Source organism: Anolis carolinensis, unplaced genomic scaffold (assembly GCF_035594765.1).
Source record: "Anolis carolinensis isolate JA03-04 unplaced genomic scaffold, rAnoCar3.1.pri scaffold_19, whole genome shotgun sequence".
Classification (NCBI taxonomy): Eukaryota; Metazoa; Chordata; class Lepidosauria; order Squamata; family Dactyloidae; genus Anolis; species Anolis carolinensis.
Genome location: NW_026943829.1, coordinates 1,253,871 through 1,273,163, shown reverse-complemented (window position 1 = coordinate 1,273,163; position 19,293 = coordinate 1,253,871). Strand labels below are relative to the sequence as shown.

The 19,293-nt window shown below is 41.8% G+C and overlaps 2 protein-coding genes across 10 annotated transcripts in view; one reads left to right on the top strand and one right to left on the bottom strand.

The window, feature by feature from the left end:
* Positions 1-18,290, top strand: part of LOC134294709 (trichohyalin-like) — a 35,057-nt gene extending 16,767 nt beyond the window's left edge. For 5 of the 8 annotated variants that reach the window (XM_062966311.1, XM_062966314.1, XM_062966310.1 and 2 more), the window contains 9 exons: positions 534-734; positions 816-983; positions 1,742-1,885; positions 2,008-2,184; positions 2,273-2,480; positions 4,114-4,197; positions 4,367-4,489; positions 4,770-4,932; positions 18,076-18,290. In XM_062966311.1, the coding sequence (XP_062822381.1) occupies positions 534-734; positions 816-983; positions 1,742-1,885; positions 2,008-2,184; positions 2,273-2,480; positions 4,114-4,197; positions 4,367-4,489; positions 4,770-4,932; positions 18,076-18,262 (1,455 nt within the window). In that variant the 3' untranslated portion in view covers positions 18,263-18,290. Of the gene's footprint in view, positions 1-533; positions 735-815; positions 984-1,741; positions 1,886-2,007; positions 2,185-2,272; positions 2,481-4,113; positions 4,198-4,366; positions 4,490-4,769; positions 7,007-14,469; positions 15,647-18,075 lie in introns of those variants that run through there. The other 3 variants (XM_062966313.1, XM_062966312.1, XR_010001436.1) reach the window with 3 other exon arrangements.
* Positions 125-17,876, bottom strand: LOC100554385 (maternal B9.10 protein). 2 transcript variants are annotated; one of them, XM_062966339.1, is made up of 5 exons: positions 16,135-17,876; positions 9,224-9,462; positions 7,477-7,614; positions 7,134-7,314; positions 125-6,246 (listed from the first exon to the last, which is right to left on the bottom strand). In XM_062966339.1, the coding sequence occupies exons 2-5, from the start codon at positions 9,394-9,396 to the stop codon at positions 6,061-6,063; spliced, it is 678 nt and encodes a 225-aa protein (XP_062822409.1). In that variant the 5' UTR covers positions 9,397-9,462; positions 16,135-17,876; the 3' UTR covers positions 125-6,060. The 2 variants fall into 2 exon arrangements, with proteins under 2 accessions (XP_062822409.1, XP_008119284.2); XM_008121077.3 differs by lacking the exon at positions 16,135-17,876 and adding an exon at positions 11,225-14,119.
* Positions 18,291-19,293: the final 1,003 nt, after the last annotated feature.

Genomic DNA, 19,293 nt, shown 5'->3' with positions numbered 1-19,293 from the left:
ATGTTCATTTGGTTATGGGGGTCTCTGTGTGCCAAGTTAGGTCCATCATTGGTGATTAGAGTGCTCTTGGATTGCAGGCGAACTATAAATCCCAGTACCTACAACTCCCAAATATCAAGGCCAGTTAATAATAATAAAACTTTATTTATACCCCACCACCATCTCCCCACGGGGACTCGGGGCGGCCCGACCAGCATAATTTACAAAAACAACAGCATAAATACATTGCACAATATACAAAAAATAAAACACAGTAAAACAATAAAACAGGAGTTAATACAGCGGGATACATAGTTCTCCCAATCCCTGGGATTCATGAGGAGCTTGCAATGTCTAGTTTCTCTCACTGCTATACCACACTGCCTTTCCATATAAGCTTTCCCTTATCCATTATGGGCCATCTTGTGTCAATTCCTCCAACTCTAAAATACATGTGTCTTCAGACTGGGGAAGATGGGATTCCTGGTGTAAATCCATCCAGGAAATGGATTGATTTCTAAAATCCTTGTATTTTTCTCTTTTTCCATGTGTAGTTGGAAGCCAAAGAAACAGAAATCGTCTTGGAAGCCATGAAACCCAACACAAGCCTCTCTGCCCATTTCATTGTGTGTTTCCTTCTGAGTCGCCGGCACTTGAGGCAAGCCGTTCTGGTGTTGGAAGCCAACCTTGAGCTCCAGGAAACCGGACTAAAGACTCAAGGCGATGGGAGCTCCGTGGAAGACTTGGCCCTGGATGTAAGGACATTTGTGGCCTTATAGATATTACAGAGGTCTCAGAAGGCTGCCGTTTTGAACCCTGGCTTTCTTGTGTCCCAGGACCCATTGGTGGATCAAAATACAAAAGCAGTTGTCCACCTGTTGAAGGAGAAGAAGGACTATGTCTACTCTGTGCTTCAGTTGCTGCAAGCGTCCCAGATGCTCCAGTTGAGAGAGAGGCAGTTTCAGGAGATGGTCCAGAAACTGAAAGCTCATTCTTCAGACCAGGTAGCTCCAGATACAAATTAATCAAGTGGTTATGGGCCCAGGTCATGTCCAGTTAAGGCAGTGGTTCTCAACCTGTGGATCCCCAAGTGTTTTGGCCTACAACTCCCAGAAATCTCAGCCAGTTTACCAACTGTTAGGATTACTGGGAATTGAAGGCCAAAACATCTGGGGACCCACAGTCTGAGAACCACTGAGTTAAGGGAAGGACCAGTTTTTCCAAGCTAGAGTAGATCCAATTTCTAGCAGTTCCATTCATAGTTCAGAAGAAGCTGGAGATCCTGATGAAACCTGGAAGCATTTGTAGAGTTCTGGCCTTATTGATGCTGAACTTGACCATAGAATCACATGGGAAGAGCTAAAAATGCCCAAAAGTCTTCTCCTAAGGAATCTCAGTGGTGTCCAATCTTTAGTCTTCCATGTGTTTGGACTCCAATTCCCAGAAGCCATGGGCTTTTCCAATGGGAAGGAATTCTGGAAGCTGATGTCCAAAACACCTGGAGGACCAATGGTTAGGCACCACTGCTCTGGGTCCTCCAACATGACTTTATGGTCAGACGCACTAGAACACCTAGAGATTCCTAGAGAGAACATAAGTGCATAAATACTCAAATCTACCAAGGTTAAATCTGCCAATATGGAAGACCAACTGTAGAATGTGAAGCCTTTCAGCCCTACTTTAGGTATCCATGCCTTCTTTTTCATACTTCATCTTCCTTACACTCCTTTCTATCTCTTCCAATCTGGACTTGGACCTATAGCATCTGGAAGAGGCAGACCAAATGGTCAGAGAACTTCAAGAGTTCAGGCAACGCAAAACGAAGGAGCTGGAGGAGAATCTGAGAACTTCCCTAAAGAGCCCCAGAACACAAGAAGGTCGTTCAAAGAATCCCAATGATCTCCAGGTAGGATGGCAAGAGGTTTCCTTCTTACCTCTGAAATATACAGCATTTGGCATTCCTTTGCACTCATACTTTGCACTGACTTTTATAATAAACTAACCAGAATGCCTTGTCTCCCCATGCAGAGTGAAAGGCCCCTGTTAGAAAAAGATCATAAGCGAGAAGGAAAGGAGAGATGGCAGAGTTTCCAACAAACCTGGTTGGTCGAGCTGGAGGAAACGTACAGGGGCCAGATATCAGAGGAGAAAGCAAGACTCCAAGATCAGTTGGAAAAAGGAGAACTCAAGAAATGGTCAAAACAGGTGAGGAAGGTGACCAAGAGCTAAGGAAATCCTTAGAAGGGAACATAGATGAGGTCCAGATGTTGACCCTACATCTCCTCCTTGGTAGAACCTGCTGAGAGAACATGACGAGACTGTGACTTTCTTAGACAAGGTTTTCCAGCAAGAGATGCACAAACGTAGAGAGAGGATGGAGAAAGAAAGAAGGAGACGCTCCCATCCACAGGACGGAGGTCCTCCAGCTTCTGGATCTCCACAAGAACGACAGCAACCCAACCTGGTTGAGGAGGACAAAGTCTTCTCTCTCTTGACTGAATGTAGGTCTTGATTGACACTTAATAGAGAGCTAAGATGGGCTTCTTGGCTTCTCATCAAACATTGATTCATGGTCCCTATGTCTTCTGTTGATACTTTGAGTCTACAAGGTGATACTCCATGATGGCAGATGATGTAATAGAGTGACTATACTTTAGGGAGATGTTTTCGATGGTATGAGGTTTAAATTTCTGCACTTGGATCCTCTTTGGACCACTTCCAAATCCATGATCCCATGCAGACTTTTCCTCGATGCACCATTCCATTTTGAGAAGCTCTCCTAAACCAACCAAGTTTCTTTACCGGAACAGGAAATATAATTTCCATAAATTTAGCCGGATTGGGATGAAATGATTCAGAGGTGAAGGTTGTTGTGACTCAGCTGGAACCTCAGATTGACTCTGATGAGGATGATGGGATTCAGGTTCACAATCAGGTTCAAAATGTCCCTGTTGTAGAAGATGAGGAACAGAGAGTGCAAGTTCATTTTCCCACAGCAAGGAATGATGTTGATGATACTGAAACTAGCCAGGTGCAAATTGACTTGGAAAAGGAGGACAGTTCTCAGTCTGATAACGAGGCTCAGCAAACTAACGAGCAGGCTGACCTTGACAAAACAGTTTCCCTAGATCGAGCTGACCATTTGGAATTCAGGGTTCGGAGGAGTGTGAGAATTGCAAACAAAAGGGAGGTTAGAGGCCAGAGAAATGCTTTCATGTTTTGCAAAGGGTATTAAAGCAATGTGTTTGGAGACAAATCTTTGTCAAAGCAACTTTTCGTTCAACCAAGAAGCAAGCTCTCATTTTCCTGGATTATCTTGCAGCTCTTGTTTTCATGTTCTTGGGACTTTGTCATGCTTTATTGGGACTTGGTTTATTTCTGGTGATTTCTTGAATTGTGCTCTAAGGATTTATTTTGTAACGATCTTTTGGAACTTTACTTTTGTTTTTAAAGAACTTTTTAGCTTCTATTTTCTAATAAATTAAAACGACTTCAACCTGTGTGCAGTTTGGTGCATTCAGCAAGGTGAAGCTAATCTGAGGTGCGACAAAGGTAATGATAGGGAATTACCTTCCCCATTTCGGCCCATTTCGGCACATGTTGCACTTTGCCTGGGTTCTATGAATTAGTCTCCAGTGTTAACATCGTATGTTTTATGTTGATTTTAACGATTGTTTTTACTGTAATTGATGTTTTGATTGCATAACTGTTTTATTGCTGTGTTTTGATATTTGATTGTTTTATCGGGCAAGGCCCCATGTAAGCCGCCCCGAGTCCCTTCGGGGAGATGGGGAGGGGTATAAAAATAAAGTTGTTGTTGTTGTTATTATTATTATTATTATTATTATTATTATTATTAGTCAGCTTTGCATGTCCAGATCTTTGGGACTTCTGTGCCCAAAAGCCTTGCCGAACCAACATGGTCAGCAATACTATGGGAGCTTTGATCCCAAAATGTTAGAAGAACTCGAAGTTCCTCAGTTATGAGTTAAGGAAACAGCTTACGGTGGACTCTTACTCATCTCTTTCATTATACCTATGGGTTCACACAAGTAGAATGGGTGCAATATTAGTGCCTTTGTGATTCTTCACCTTGGAGGAAAGTAATATCAGATGAATGCTGTTCCCTCACAGATGTCAAGATCCTGAAGCAGACCGAACTTCTGGTGATGTTGCGGCTCTTCCTCTTGAACCCTCGGTTCAGACCACTCCTGTCTGGTAAGATTTTCCAAAAATCTTGTCTTATTATCTGACCTTGCACCTGAGTTTTCCAACAGATTAAATACTTGCATGCATACCAAAACTCATCCTAACACAGGCCTTGACTAAGTAACTAAACAAAGCCAATAAATCCACTAGCATTTTCCCTTTGTTCTATTTTGTGCAGATGGGAGCGAAGCCGACGGAAAGCCATCTTCCCAAATCCTTGCTCTTCTGAATGAAGTCAATTGCCAGATCCGAAAGTGTGCCTCAGCAGCTGGACTTCTAGATAACCAACACGAAGAATATGGTAACCACCGCTTTCCATTTGTGGTCATTTTCTAATATGCAAGAATTTGAATTCAGCACCATGGACAAGTTCTTTGTGAAAGGACTCAAATGCAACTGCATTAGATAGAACTGGACCTTTGCAATATTGGCTATGATATATTCAGCTAATGTATTCTTTGTGTCCAAAATCTCCCCATATTATCTGTCACAAACTTCTCAACTAATATTTATTGTCACAGAGGCATCAAACTACCCAAAATCTACAGAGTAGATGCACTCAAAGTGTCGTTTTTCTACAGATAAGGGCACTTCTTTCCGGGATATAATGGACTTTCAAATGATTCCAAAATCTGGGGAGAGTCTTGTGCCTCTGGTCCCATCAAGCCTTTCCGCAAAAGAATTTGTCATCTATCAATACGGCATCGTCGTCTTGAGATTCCTGAGGCCTCTCATCGGCGTAAGGTATGTGTGACAATTCTGAAACAGAATCAGGCAAAATGTCACTTCATGTAATAATATTGTCCAGGGAGAAAGCCGGATGGATGTTGGCTCTCATTCGCTTTTAATAAATCTAGATTGATTGTAATGCAGAGATATGCAGACTACAGCATGCCTCATCCTTGGCCATGTTGGTTAGGGGATGCTGGGATCTTCAGTCCAGCAATGTCTGGAGTGACATGCAATTCCTAACTCATCTTTATTTGGAAATCTGAGATTGAAGAAACCGGGTGCAAGTGTTTTCCCTTCCGGCTATGAAGTAAAGTGGGTTGGGGTCCCATTGACTTCATGAGGGTATGCTCGATTCCGACCACACGAGTCCTTGATGGAGTACTTCCTCATTCCTTTCTGCATGCTGCTGGAAGTTTTTATGGTGTCGTAAATTTGTTAAATTAGCCTCCTCGCATAAAGCGGTACCTAAATTTCCTACTCAACAGATGCAACTGTCTTTAGAGCTGCATAGGTTAACAGCAAGACTATTAAAGGTCGGGAGCTTACTCTGACCCGGGCTTCGAACTCATGACCTCTCGGTCAGTAGTAATGTCAAATTAGATGAAAATGTGACAATGGTATTTATGAACCCTTGTAGCACAACTTGCATTTTCCTAAGCAGTTGACAAATAAAGATCTGGCAAAATACCACTAATAGAATCCATATTGTGAAATGTATTATCTCCCCTCCACACTCCGATGCTATGTTAAGAGCTGTTGTTTTGGTTATTTCTTCCCTTGATCAAGAAGCCGAGACGGTTGTTTTTAAAAACTCACATTTTATTAGTCATTCGGTTTCCTTTTTACGTTCTCCATAGTGAAGTGCAATCTTTAATTTTCGTCGTAAACACACATTTAAAACATCCTTTCTTTAAAAATGTGTCCTCGCCAAGTGGATATTTTTAAAAGGCCACAAAGACAAAAGGAAAGACGGATATAAAAGGGGAACGGCGGACAGAAGAAGCGAGGTCCGTGTCCGCAGGAGTGAAGTGCCGGAAGGGGCTCCTCTTCGGGGGGTTTCCCGGCCTCCGTGGGGTCGGTGGTGCGGAGACGGCTTCACTCCGTGCGGCACTAAGAAGTGGGGAAGACACAGTCCCGGCGTTACCGGTTGCCATTAACCCAGTGGTACCGGTCCACGCGTGGGCCAGCGAAAGGGCCCAGCGGCCGGCAAGCCCTGTAAGCCTTGTACTGAAAGTAGTAGGAGCCGGCAGGATTCTGGAGGACGCCGTCGGGGGCCTGGGCTTTCCGGCGAGCGTATTGGGACCAGGCTTGGAAGGGTTCGCCGCACTGGCCGGGAGTCAAGAGACGGGAAAGGGGTCAGAGTCTGGCACCGCTTACGCAAGGACCCACTCCAAACCGGCTTCCCATCTCAGAACCACCAAAAAATGGATAAAGGAAGGAAGGAAGGAAGAGGGCAGGAGCCCATACTGTGAGTCCCTGAGTAGAGTAGACCCATTGAAAGAATGGAATCCACCTTCACTAACCAAGAATGGATTCAGTGGGTCTACTCTCATCGAATTCGGAACGACAGGTCCCAGAATCCTTCTGCTTGCATGGTTACATCACCATGAAGACCAAGGTGGCGCAGGCTGGTGAGCAGCCAGCTGCAATAAATCACTCTGACCATGAGGTCATGAGTTTGAGGCCAGCCCGTGGCAGAGTGAGCACCCGTCAATTAAAATAAAAAATAGCCCCTGCTCGTTGCTGACCTAGCAACCCGAAAGATAGTTGCATCTATCAAGTAGGAAATAAGGTACCACTTATAAAGTGGGGAGGCAAATTTAACTAGTTTACGACGTTGGAATGAGGAAGTGCCGTCACAGTGGATGATGAAGCAGCTGCTCCCCCTTGTGGCCAGAATCAAACATCCCCTCAGGAGAAGATTAAATTACCTCTGTGTCTGTCTCTGTCTCGGTTCTATGTGTATTTGGGCATTGAATGTTTGCCCAATATGTATATAATGTGATCCGCCCTGAATCCCCTTTGGGGTGAGAAAGAAGGGTGGAATATAAATACTGTAAATAAATAAATAAATACATAAAAAAGAGTTGTATCCCAAAGAACTCTGGATGGAAAATGTAGTCCAAAACTATGTTCAACCTACCCAAGACTATTCTAGACCAAAGCAAGTCCACAAACTGGAATACAATTCTCCCTTCGCCTTCCCCTCTTACCTGGTAGACGCTGTTGGGGTTACTAACAATCGGGATGCTCTTGGGCTCCTCGTCGGAAGAGGGGTTCGATCCGGAGTCAGAGGCCTTGTCCACCGTCTGCCGGATGCGCTGAGAGATGGTGTGACCCTCTTCGTTCGCTTCAAACTGAGCTACTGTGAACGGCGGGTTGTTCTCGCCATATCTAAAAAGAAGAATAGAATGTGAAAGGGCCTTTAGCAAGAGTAGAGACCATTAATGTACAACAGTCCCAGGTGCATGTTCTACTCAGGTGGACTGTCCCAAGAGCTCCTCTGTGTGTACAATGAAAATGTACATCTAAAGCTAAGAACAAAAGAGTGCTCACCTGCAGGATACATTGAACGGGTTGACCCAGATGGTCATCTCCTTTGGAAGGCCAAGGCTGTTGAAATCTATATAGCTCTCTGCACAGGCCTGAACCAGTAAGGGATCTGTTGGCGAGAATCTGTTGATCCGGATGCACCTAAACAAAGCGGAAAGGGATTTGATTTTGTGACCTCCCTCACATCACAAAATGTGGTGGTCTAGAAACGCAAGTTCTTGAAATAAAGCTTGTCAGGGGGTTGCCAGTTTGTTATCACATGTATTCAATGGTTCCATTCTCTGAGGAGGCTGCTTCAGAGGGATTTCTTGGATCTACACCTTTTCCCTTCTACAATGGTCACTGGACACAGGCCCACCACCACTCAAGTCCACTAGACCCAGGTCCATCACCCAAATCCAATATCAAGAGACAGTTCCACCACCCAAGAACAACAGTCACTAGAAAAAGGCCCCCCATCTAAGGTCCACCACCCAAGTCCAACATCCACTAGACACAGGTCCATCACCCAACTCCAATATCCAGAGACAGGTCCACCACCCAAGAACAACATCCATTATAGACACTTCCACCACCCAAGAACAACAGTCACTAGAAAAAGGACCCCCATCTAAGGTCCACCACCCAAGGTCAACATCCACTAGACACAGGTCCACCACCCAACTCCAATATCCAGAGACAGGTCCACCATCCAAGAACAACATCCATTATAGACACTTCTACCACCCAAGGACAACAGTCACTAGAGAAAGGCTCCCCATCTAAGGTCCACCACCCAAGGTCAACATCCACTAGACACAGGTCCACCACCCAACACCAATATCCAGAGACAGGTCCACCACCCAAGAACAACATCTGTTACAGACAGTTCCACCACCCAAGGACAACAGTCACTAGAGAAAGGCCCCCCATCTAAGGTCCACCACCTAAGTCCAACATCCATTGGACACAGGTCCACTACCCAAAGCCAACATCCCCTAGACACAGCTGCCTCACTCAAGACCAACGTCTTATAAAGACAGTTCTCCTACCCAAAGTCAACATTCACTAGACACAGACCCATCACTCAGGGCCAACATTCACTAGACAAAGATCTCCTGCCTAAAGCCAATGTCCACTTGACACAGGTCCCCCACCCAAGGCCAACGTCCACTACAGCCGGTTCCACCACCCAAGGAGAACAACCGCTAGAGAGGCCCCCCATCTAAGGCCAACGTCCGCTAAAAGACAGGCCCACCATGTCATGATCTCCAATCTTTGACATCTCCGGACACAGACCAAGCTGTCCAAGCACTGACAAAGAACAGATGCCAGTCATAAAACCTCAATTACCCTCTGGCATGTGAGAGCCCCTATATAAATGGGCTAAAGAGAAGGTTCTGGTATTCTGTACAATAAAACCTGTTGGAATCTACCAGCGTGTGTCTTGGTGCTTCCTTCTGTGGAAGACTTAACCACAGCACAACTGGAAGAAGAGAACCTAACACACCAACCAAAACCAATGTCCTCTAGACACAGGTCCTCCACCTAAGTCCAACAGGTCCATACATCCAAGTCCAATATCCATTAGACACAAGGAAAATAGGCATGGGGCATATCAACAAACATCCATCCATCCATCAGTTGTCAACCCCATGGATATTTTCTTGGACAAGGAGTGTTAACATTGGCCTCTTAGAGCTCTGAGTATCTAGGGATGTCCTTCTTTGGAGAAGATCTGAAAGGAAAGGCATCTCCCTTGGCCCGTTACCGATAGGCTTGTCCTTTTGACGGGTTGTCAGGATACCAGTGGTTCTTGTACTTCTCAACCAGGACCGTCATCAGCTTGGACGCAAAGACCTCCACCTGCTGCCTGCTCAGCTTGTTGTGCCTCTTCACCAGGCGCATGATAAAACACACGGTGACAGCAATTTCGTCTTTCATCGTTTTCCTTTAAGTGCTGATGCTAAAAGAGTCTACGGTACGGTGATGCCACTGGAAGGGAAAAGGCTAAGGGGGAAACAATATACAAACATATTGGTGGATTCAATAGAATATATATATATATATATGCAGTAGAGTCTCACTTATCCAAGCCTCGCTTATCCAAGCCATTTTTGTAGTCAATGTTTTCAATACGTCGTGATATTTTGGTGCTAAATTCGTAAATAGAGTAATTACTACATAGCATTACTGAGTATTGAACTACTTTTTCTGTCAAATTTGTTGTGTAACATGATGTTTTGGTGCTTAATTTGTAAAATCATAACCTAATTTGATGTTTAATAGGCTTTTCCTTAATCTCTCCTTATTATCCAAGATATTAGCTTATCCAAGCTTCTGCGGGCCCGTTTAGCTTGGATAAGTGAGACTCTGCTGTATATGCATGCACACATACACGTATATATCTATATATATAAAAGGGTAATGAAATTTCAGCCTAGGACAAAACAACACATCCCAGAAACACTAAACTTGGCAGCACAACCCCTCATCCATGCCTCTACATTCATACAACAAAAAGAAAAGAAAAACAAAGCCCTAATTAGAGAGGAATAATCGTCTTTATCCAATTGCTGCCAGTTAGAAGGCTAAGCTCCGCCCACTTGGTCTCCTAGCAACCCACTCAGCCCAGGGGACAGGCAGAGTTAGGCCTCACTTAGGCCTCTTTCACACTGCCTATAAAATACAGATTATCTGATTTGAACTGGATTATATGGCAGTGTAGACTCAAGGCCCTTCCACACAGCTATATAACCCATTTATAATGGACTTAATGTCAGGGGAAAACCTTTACCCTTTACCTTAACTACCACCAATTCCTCAATACTTTATTTCCCATACCACCAGACTTCGCCACAGCAACGCGTGGCTGGGCACAGCTAGTATATATATATATATGTAGAAAGAAAATGTTCATAAATCTTGTACTGCAAGAGTCTATTTTCCCCAGTTCTTCTAATATTTGATAGCTTTAGTATATTCAGGAATTGAAGTGTTGTCTCTTTTGTGCATTCTCCTTGAGTCTCCTTGTGAAGAGAAGCAGGGAATAAAAACAACAACAACATTATAGTCAGCATCAAAATGGAGTTAAGGTGCCCATATTCAAAGCCTAGTTAACATGATTAAGAGGAGATCCTGAAATAGCAAGAACACCCATCTTATTAGCACTTGCTTTGACAATCATGTTTCTCAAAGTCTTACCAAAACTGCTTCTCTTTTTGAACGACCACATCCAACTCAAACTTCAGTAACACAACCAATCATCTATATATATAAAAGAGTGATGGCATCACGGCGACCCACAAAACAACAAAACTACAGGCCCCCCGACCTCGAAATTTGACAACACAACCCATCATCCATGCCTCTAGGTTGATACAACAAAAAGAAAAGAAAAATAAAGTCCTAATTACAGGGAGAGGAATAATTGCTTTTATCCAATTGCTGCCAGTTAGAAGGCTAAGCTCCTCCAACTTGGTCTCCTAGCAACCCAATAAAAAATAATAAAAAACACTAAAAAATTAATACAATAAAATACTATAATAACAGAAAATAACTAAAAATAATACAAGAAAATAATAAAATATAATAAATAAAAATACAACTTACAATAAAAATAATTAAAAAAATGCAAATAAAGTCAAATAAAAATTACACAACAATTTTAAACTAATACCACCACCACTTTGCCACAGCAACGCGTGGCCGGGCACAGCTAGTTACATATAAACTGCCAATACAGTACAGGGGAAAAGGTATTCAATATTACCTGCTGTAACCTGGAGGCACCTGGAAAGAAACAGTTAAAAACTCTTATTTTACAAAATCCAAAGGCAGTAAAATATCTCTATCAAAGCTGGAAGTTGCTTTGGCGGCATCTGCACATTGCTTGTTGCTTCTAGCCTTTCCTTCCCCAACAAAACAATGCTTCATTGGATGGAGAGCTACTCCAGGTTTATATACATGAAGGTGGGATGAGTTGGGTTGGGTCACCAGGTGTGCCCCATAGAGCTGGATGCAAATTGTGGACTGCATCTCCCAGCAGAGCCAATAGTAAGGGATGCTGGGAGATGGAGTGCTTGCTTTGCCACGCAATTCCTCTCTCTGTTGTTTCTCAATCATCCACATTTTGATACGCAAAAAAGGCATAGGAGTAGTCAGTTACAAACAATTTTAACAATTGGAGGTAAACCTTAGGAACAAGTGCAATTTTACATTTTTTTCACTTGTCCTACTGATTTTGCTTTTATGCCTTTAATATCAGGTCAACATTTGCAAAGGCAACAGGTGAAAATCACTCTGCCTTAGATACAGCAATGCTGGGGAATGGATGGCCCCAATCCAGGCTCTGTAGGTATATTCAGAAATAAAACATTATTGTGTTAATTAAACAGGACAGGCCCAATTGGATTGTATAGAAATGCAGAACCATTGTTGGTGGAGTGGGTTTCCATTTGGTGCCGGATTGCAATCCCCAAGAAACCCACTCAACGTAGTGAGAGAAGGTCTACCAATATCTGGGCTTTTGATTGAGTGATTTCAGCTCCGCTAAAACCGTGCGTTCAGAAGCCCAGTGTATCTGGCTTTCCAGAATCTGGGTCTTGATATCCCAGCTCCGATTGATACAATGGATGGAGAGAAATAATGGGTGCTTAAGGTGTTGGCCATATCAATAGGTGTCGCAATCGTGAGTCTGGTTTGGGGACATGAAAGAGGAAGATAATCCACATACAGTAGAGTCTCACTTATCCAACATAAACAGGCCAGCAGAACGTTGGATAAGCGAATATGTTGGATAATAAGGAGGTATTAAGGAGAAGCCTATTAAACATCAAATCAGGTTATGATTTTCCAAATTAAGCACCAAAACATCGTATTATACAACAAATTTGGCAGAAAAAGTAGTTCAATACGCAGTAATGCTATGTAGTAATTACTGTATTTATGAATTTAGCACCAAAATATCACGATATATTAAAAACATTGACTACAAAAATGTGTTGGATAATCCAGAATGTTGGATAAGCAAGTGTTGGATAAGTGAGACTCTACTGTACCACAAGACTGATATTTTGGGGAATCATTCCCTGATGTCAGAAGTAAGGCATCATTCTGAGGAAATTCATGAAAAGTTATTACAGGCAAAGTAGAAAAGGCAAATCAGGTGCGCTGTATGTCCCAACGCAGCCGCTTCTCATAATTCATAATTTTGGGGTCTAATTTTCAACAAAGTACAGTAGAGTTCCATTTATCCAAGCTAAACGGGCCGGCAGAAGCTTGGATAAGCGAATACCCTGGACAATAAGGATTAAGGAAAAGCCTATTAAACATCAAATTAGATTATGATTTTACAAATGAAGCACCAAAACATCATGTGATACAACAAATTTGACAGAAAAAGCAGTTCAATGCACAGTAATGTTATGTTGTAATTACTGTATTTACGAATTTAGCCCCAAAATATCACGATATATTGAAAACATTTGACTACAAAAATGGCTTGGATAATCCAGAGACTTGGATAAGTGAGACTCTACTGTAATATCCTCTTGTCCAAAACTGGAACGTTTGCCCCAACCTTGTCCTTCCCAGTCGGCTCATGCATATGTAAACAAACTCCTGTATCTTCTATCTTGCCTATTATTTCTCATTGATAACGTTTATCATCTTGACCAGACACTGGGATATTGCTTGCATGGCTTGGAAGTCTTGTTTTCCACATTAGAAAGCATGCAACGGTGCTCATTTAGGGAACGAATGCAGCTTGGCCCTGTTTTCACCAGAATGGCTCAAGGCTATGGGATCACGGGAGTTGTAGTTTGGCAAGGCAAGAGGAAGACCTTGCAAAACTACAACTCCTTGCGTTCCGTCGCCGTTAAACCAGTGTCAAGTGGCACTTGTTGTGCAGTGTTGGATATCATTGTCTTGAATATCCCAAGCATCTGGACAACATGGAGTCGGGGCTACGCTTGGCCTTCTCCCTCTTTATCCGAAAGGCCTCTCCTTTTCTGCTGGCTGTTGTATTGGATCACATTATTATTACAGTAGAGTCTCACTAATCCAAGCTAAACGGGCTGGCAGAAGCTTGGATAAGCGAATATCTTGGATTATAAGGACTGATCAAGGAAAAGCCTATTAAACATCAAATTAGGTTATGATTTTACAAATTAAGCACCAAAACTTCATGTTATACAACAAATTTGACAGAAAAAGTAGTTCAATACGCAGTAATGTTATGTTGTAATTACTGTATTTACGAATTTAGCACCAAAATATCACAATATATTGGAAACATTGACTACAAAAATGGCTTAGATTATCCAGAGGCTTGGATAAGCGACGCTTGGATTAGTGAGACTCTACTGTATTATTATTATTATTATTATTATTATTATTATTATTATTATTATTATTATTATTAAATATGACACAGCAAAGAAGATAGATATGCTGGATTTCATAACACAAAATCCCAAGTCGAACACTTCCCAAGTGTCTAGGACTGTGTGATGTATTTTCGGATGATGTGTGCAGATCCCCAGTCGGGTGGCCTTTTGCAGTTGGCAGATCGTAATTTTGTCAATGTCTATTGTTTCCAAATGCCGGCTGAGATCTTTTGGCACGGCACCCAGTGTGCCCATCACCACCGGGACCACCTGCACTGGTTTCTGCCAGAGTCTTTGAAGTTCAGTCTTGAGGTCCTGATAGCGGCTGAGTTTTTCCTGTTGTTTTTTGTCAATGCGACTGTCACCTGGGATGGCGACATCAATGATCCAAACCTTTTTCTTTTCCACAACTGTGATGTCTGGTGTGTTGTGTTCCAGAACTTTGTCAGTCTGGATTCGGAAGTCCCACAGTATCTTTGCGTGCTCATTTTCCAATACTTTTGCAGGTTTGTGATCCCACCAGTTCTTTGCTGCTGGGAGGTGGTACTTCAGGCATGAGATCCAATGAATCCTTTGGGCCACATAGTTGTGCCTCTGTTTGTAGTCTGTCTGTGCGATTTTCTTACAGCAGCTGAGGATCTGATCCATGGTTTCGTCGATTTCCTTGCACAGTCTGCATTTTGGGTCATCAGCTGATTTTTCGATCTTGGCCTTAATTGCATGAAGGGCCTCTCCGAAGCATTCTTTGTTAGATTAAAAGGAAGGGTCTCCCGGATCCCTGGGCAAGCCCGGGCACGAAGAGAAGGAAGGGAAGGGAAGGAAGCCAAGCATGGTTCTCTAGCAACTGCAAGCCAGGCCTGGAGCAAACAGCAACCCTCCAAAACACAGGGATTATCATGGCGGCGGTTGGCATCTCTGCCGGGACCTCGATTGCAACTGTGTCCATGATCCAGGAATGCATTTGCTGGGATTGTTCTTGGAGTTGGCCTCGTTTTGCATGCATGAGTTTCATAGCAGTCGATCCAGATGCCAAGAGGCACATGATTCACCTTAAAGGTAAGTGTTGGGACAAGTAACCCCACAAAAGGGACTTTTATTTAACAAACTTAGACTGGATCTATACTGCCATCAAATGCAATGCATTATATGGCTAGTACAGACCCATATAACCCATATAACTGACCATATCATATGGTGTCAAATTGCATTATATAGCAGTGTGGATCCAGCCTTTGTAACCTTAAACTGTCCACTATTAAATGCATCAAAACTATAATACAGTAGAGTCTCACTTATCCAACATAAACAGGCCGGCAGAATGTTGGATAAGAGAATATGTTGGATAATAAGGAGGCATTAAGGAAAAGCCTATTAAACATCAAATTAGGTTATGATTTTACAAATGAAGCACCAAAACATCATGTTAGACAACAAATTTGGCAGAAAAAGTAGTTCAATACGCAGTAATGCTATGTAGTAATTACTGTATTTACGAATTTAGCACCAAAATATCACGATATATTGAAAACATTGACTACAAAAATGCGTTGGATAATCCAGAACGTTGGATAAGTGAGACTCTACTGTAAATCCAAAAAGCAATGCCTAAAAATGTCAATTTTTCCAGCACAGCATATATTTTGCAATACAGTAGAATCTCACTTATCCAACATAAACGGGCCGGCAGAACGTTGGATAAATGAATATGTTGGATAATAAGGAGGGAACTACTTTTTCTGTCAAATTTGTTGTTAGACATGATGTTTTGGTGCTTAATTTGTGAAATCATAACCTAATTTGATGTGTAAATAGGCTTTTCCTTACACATCAAATTAGATTATGATTTCACAAATTAAGCACCAAAACATCATGTTAAACAACAAATTTGACAGAAAAAGTAGTTCAATACGCAGTAATGCTACGTAGTAATTACTGTACTTACGAATTTAGCACCAAAATATTTATTTATTTATTTATTTATTTCCCAATATTTCTATCCCGCCCTTCTCACCCGAAGGGACTCAGGGCGGCGTACAATTGAATACAATTCGATGCCGATACATCATTAAAAACAACAACATATAAAAATATATTGCAACCAATTAAATACAGTATAAAATATAAAACATAAACACACAATGTCACAATGTATTCACAAAAATATCACAATGTATTGAAAACATTGACTACAAAAATGTGTTGGATAAGCGAGACTCTACTGTAATTATTATTGCTGTACTATACAGTACTGCAGACATTTTAAACCTTTTTATTAGAGGAGCTTTTAACCCACCTGCCTCCATTTATGCAGGTGAAATGGCTTCATATATATAGCCAATGTCAGCAAATTAGACCCTTTTTAGTGGACCAAGGAGCCAGCCAGAAAATATATATATATATGAATGATATGGAAGGCATCCTATTGCAACCTGAAAAGGAAATAAAAAAGAATCGGGTTATTTTAGAGGAGTAAGCAATGGAAATTATATGCTAGCCTCTTGCTTTAACATGCATTTGCCCAATGCACTTTTTGTTGTTGTTAAAGTCATGTTTTCTTAAAGTGCAAGGCACACACTCTCAGCTCCAGAAAGTAGAAAACCCTGCAAGTGCATCACCACTGTCAGAACTGAATTGAATATAAGCTGGATATTAGTGTCACAGAGCATTGTGGATACCATTTGGGTTTTATTGACTCTCTTGGCCAGGTTGGAGGATTCTGGGACTTGCAGTTTCTTCAGGTTCCATTCAAGGGCATGGACTTCATGCTCTGTGCCTTTGGGTCGCCCATAGAAACGTTGTGCCATAAAACCAGTGGAGTAAGAGCCTCCTGCTCATCCGTAGGCCATTCCTAAGCCACACCTGGGCGTCCATGGCTACCGAGTGTATACAAATCCTCACCCAATTGGTTGCCCCATTGCTAGCCCTGGGCCACTTCGGTGCCAAGGTAGGACAGGTAAGGCCTCTTGGTCCGGGACCCTCTTTCTCCAGCCTTGAAACTTGGCAGGTGTAGAATTAACACCTGGAAGCATGTGGGTTTGCAGGTGAGAATATATATGCATATATATGTATATGTATTTGACAGGACTTGCAACTCACCAGAGTGTGAAATTTAGATAATAGAGGAGAATATCTATGGGGTGGGTAAGGATTGGAATGAGACCCTTGGTGCTTTCTTCAAGGTCTTCTGAAATGGTTCCAAATCAAATCAATCAAGGCAAGGCTTCTCTGTTGGGATTACTGCAAAGTAAATAAATCCTGGGATCATGGGAAGTTGTAGTTTTATGTGATGGAATCTTGGGTATTTCACTTTTATGTGATGGAATCCTGGGAGTTGTAGGTTTACATGATCGAATCATAGAAGTAGTAGTGTTGTGTCATGGGATCCTGGAAGTTGTAGTTTTATGTGATGGAATCCTGGGAATTTCACTTTTATGTGATGGAATCCTGGGAGTTGTAGGTTTACGTGATCGAATCATAGAAATAATAGTGTTGTGTCATGGGATCCTGGAAGTTGTAGTTTGATGTGATGGGATCTTGGGAATTTCACTTTTATGTGATGGAATCCTGGGAGTTGTAGTTTCATGTGATGGAATCTTGGGAGTTGTAGTTTCATGTGATGGAATCTTGGGAGTTGTAATTTTACAAAATGAAATCCTGGGAATTGTAGTTTTATGTGATGGAATCCTGGTAGTTTTATACAAAGGGATCCTGGGAGTTGTAGTTTTATGTGATAAAATCACAGGAGGGGTAGTTTTGTGTGATGCAATCCTGGGAGTTGATGTTTTAAGTCTCATGGAAACCTGGGAGTTGTAGTTTCATGCTACAGCCTCCTTGGAGCTGTAGTTTTATTTATACTAATCCTGGGATTTGTATTTATGCTAATCCGAGGAGTTGTAGCATTTCATGGTCCCCAGCCTTCTCTGCCAGCATGCTAGTGCTTCACCAAACTACGAATCCCAGGATACCATAGCATTAAGCCATTGCAGTTGAAACTGATGCCAATATGCACCCTTGAGTCACTTCTACTCACTTTTTTCAATATTGTTTACAGACATGTTTTGGCCAGATTTTAATGTGTTCAGAAAGGGGGCTAGATAGGTGGATTTCCTATAGGTTTTTTGTGACACATTTTTGACAACCCCAAAACTTGGAAATTATGTTTTTTTTTAAAGTTTAATATTTAAAAGCCTTTTAAAATTCTGATTAACTCTGTTCCCATTATCTCGTTCTGCAGTTGTGACGATGGAACGACAACGTACACCATATACGTTGCAGATCCAGCCTTGACACCGCTGTTGCCGTTTTTGGGACCCAAGCCGTCGCAAAGGGGAAAAGCTAAAAAATATCATAGGCATGGTCTTTTCCAGGTTTCGGTCTACGTCTGTTGGAACGCTTGGTTTGTAGGAAGTGTAGTTAGCTGATTGTGAGGTTTCCTTGGCAATCATTAGCTTTACTGTCATCAAAACAAGGCGTGGGATTCCCACTCTGCGAGAAAAGAAAACATCCGGAGGAGAGCCCTTTCCGAAGAAGAATCCTCGCCTTTGTGCAACACATCCTGTTTTTGCCTCTGCCGTTGCCTGCCTAATGCATTTCCCTTGACCTACTATGCAGAAGAGCCATGGAATTATTTTCAAAAATAGAGGAAAAATCCCAAAACCATAAAGGTGACATATATGGTGGGTAGCTTTGAGAAGGGCACACTCTCTCAGCCTCGAAGACAGACAAGAAAAACCTTGTGATAGGGTTGCTTTAAGGGCAGCATAGGTTGCAAATGACGTGAAGGCACACAACTGATACAATTACCAATTAAGAAAACCATGCTATGCAATTGTCCTGATTCGATTAATTAATCCTCCAACTAAGGGTGCATCTACACTGCTGAATTAATACAGTTTGATAACGATAATAATAATAATAATAATAATAATAATAATAATAATAATAATAACTTTATTCTTGTACCCCACCTCCATCTCCCCGAAGGGACTCAGAGCAGCTTACATAAGAAAACAACCCAACCACAACATAAATTAGCATATACCGTATATACTCGAATATAAGCCGACCTGAATATAAGACGAGGCACCTAATTTTACCACAAAAAAACAGGGAAATCATTGACTCAAGTATAAGCTGAGGGTGGGAAATCTCAGAAATAAAAATAGATAGATACCAAAAAATTACATAATTGAGGCATCAGTAGATTACATGTTTTTGAATATTTACATCAACCTCTAATTTAAAATAAGACTGTCTAACTCTGATTAAATCATTATTCTCATCTTCTTCAATGTGAATGTGCAATGTGAATGTGCCTTTTAATAATAATAGAGTAAAATAATACATGTAATAGTAATAATAATAATAATAATAATAATATCAGAGTGAAATAATAAATGTATTAATAATAATAATAAAAATAGAGTAAAATAAATGTAATAGTAGCAACAAT

Bases quoted from the DNA above. Each gene is read 5' to 3' on its own strand.
- LOC100554385 (XM_062966339.1), bottom strand. From the start codon at position 9,396: ATGAAAGACGAAATTGCTGTCACCGTGTGTTTTATCATGCGCCTGGTG. The intron at 7,615-9,223 runs GTAACGGGCCAA...CGCTTTGTTTAG, and splicing joins TCAAAAGGACAAGCCTATCG to GTGCATCCGGATCAACAGAT. The intron at 6,247-7,133 runs GTAAGAGGGGAA...ACTCCCGGCCAG, and splicing joins ACCCCAACAGCGTCTACCAG to TGCGGCGAACCCTTCCAAGC.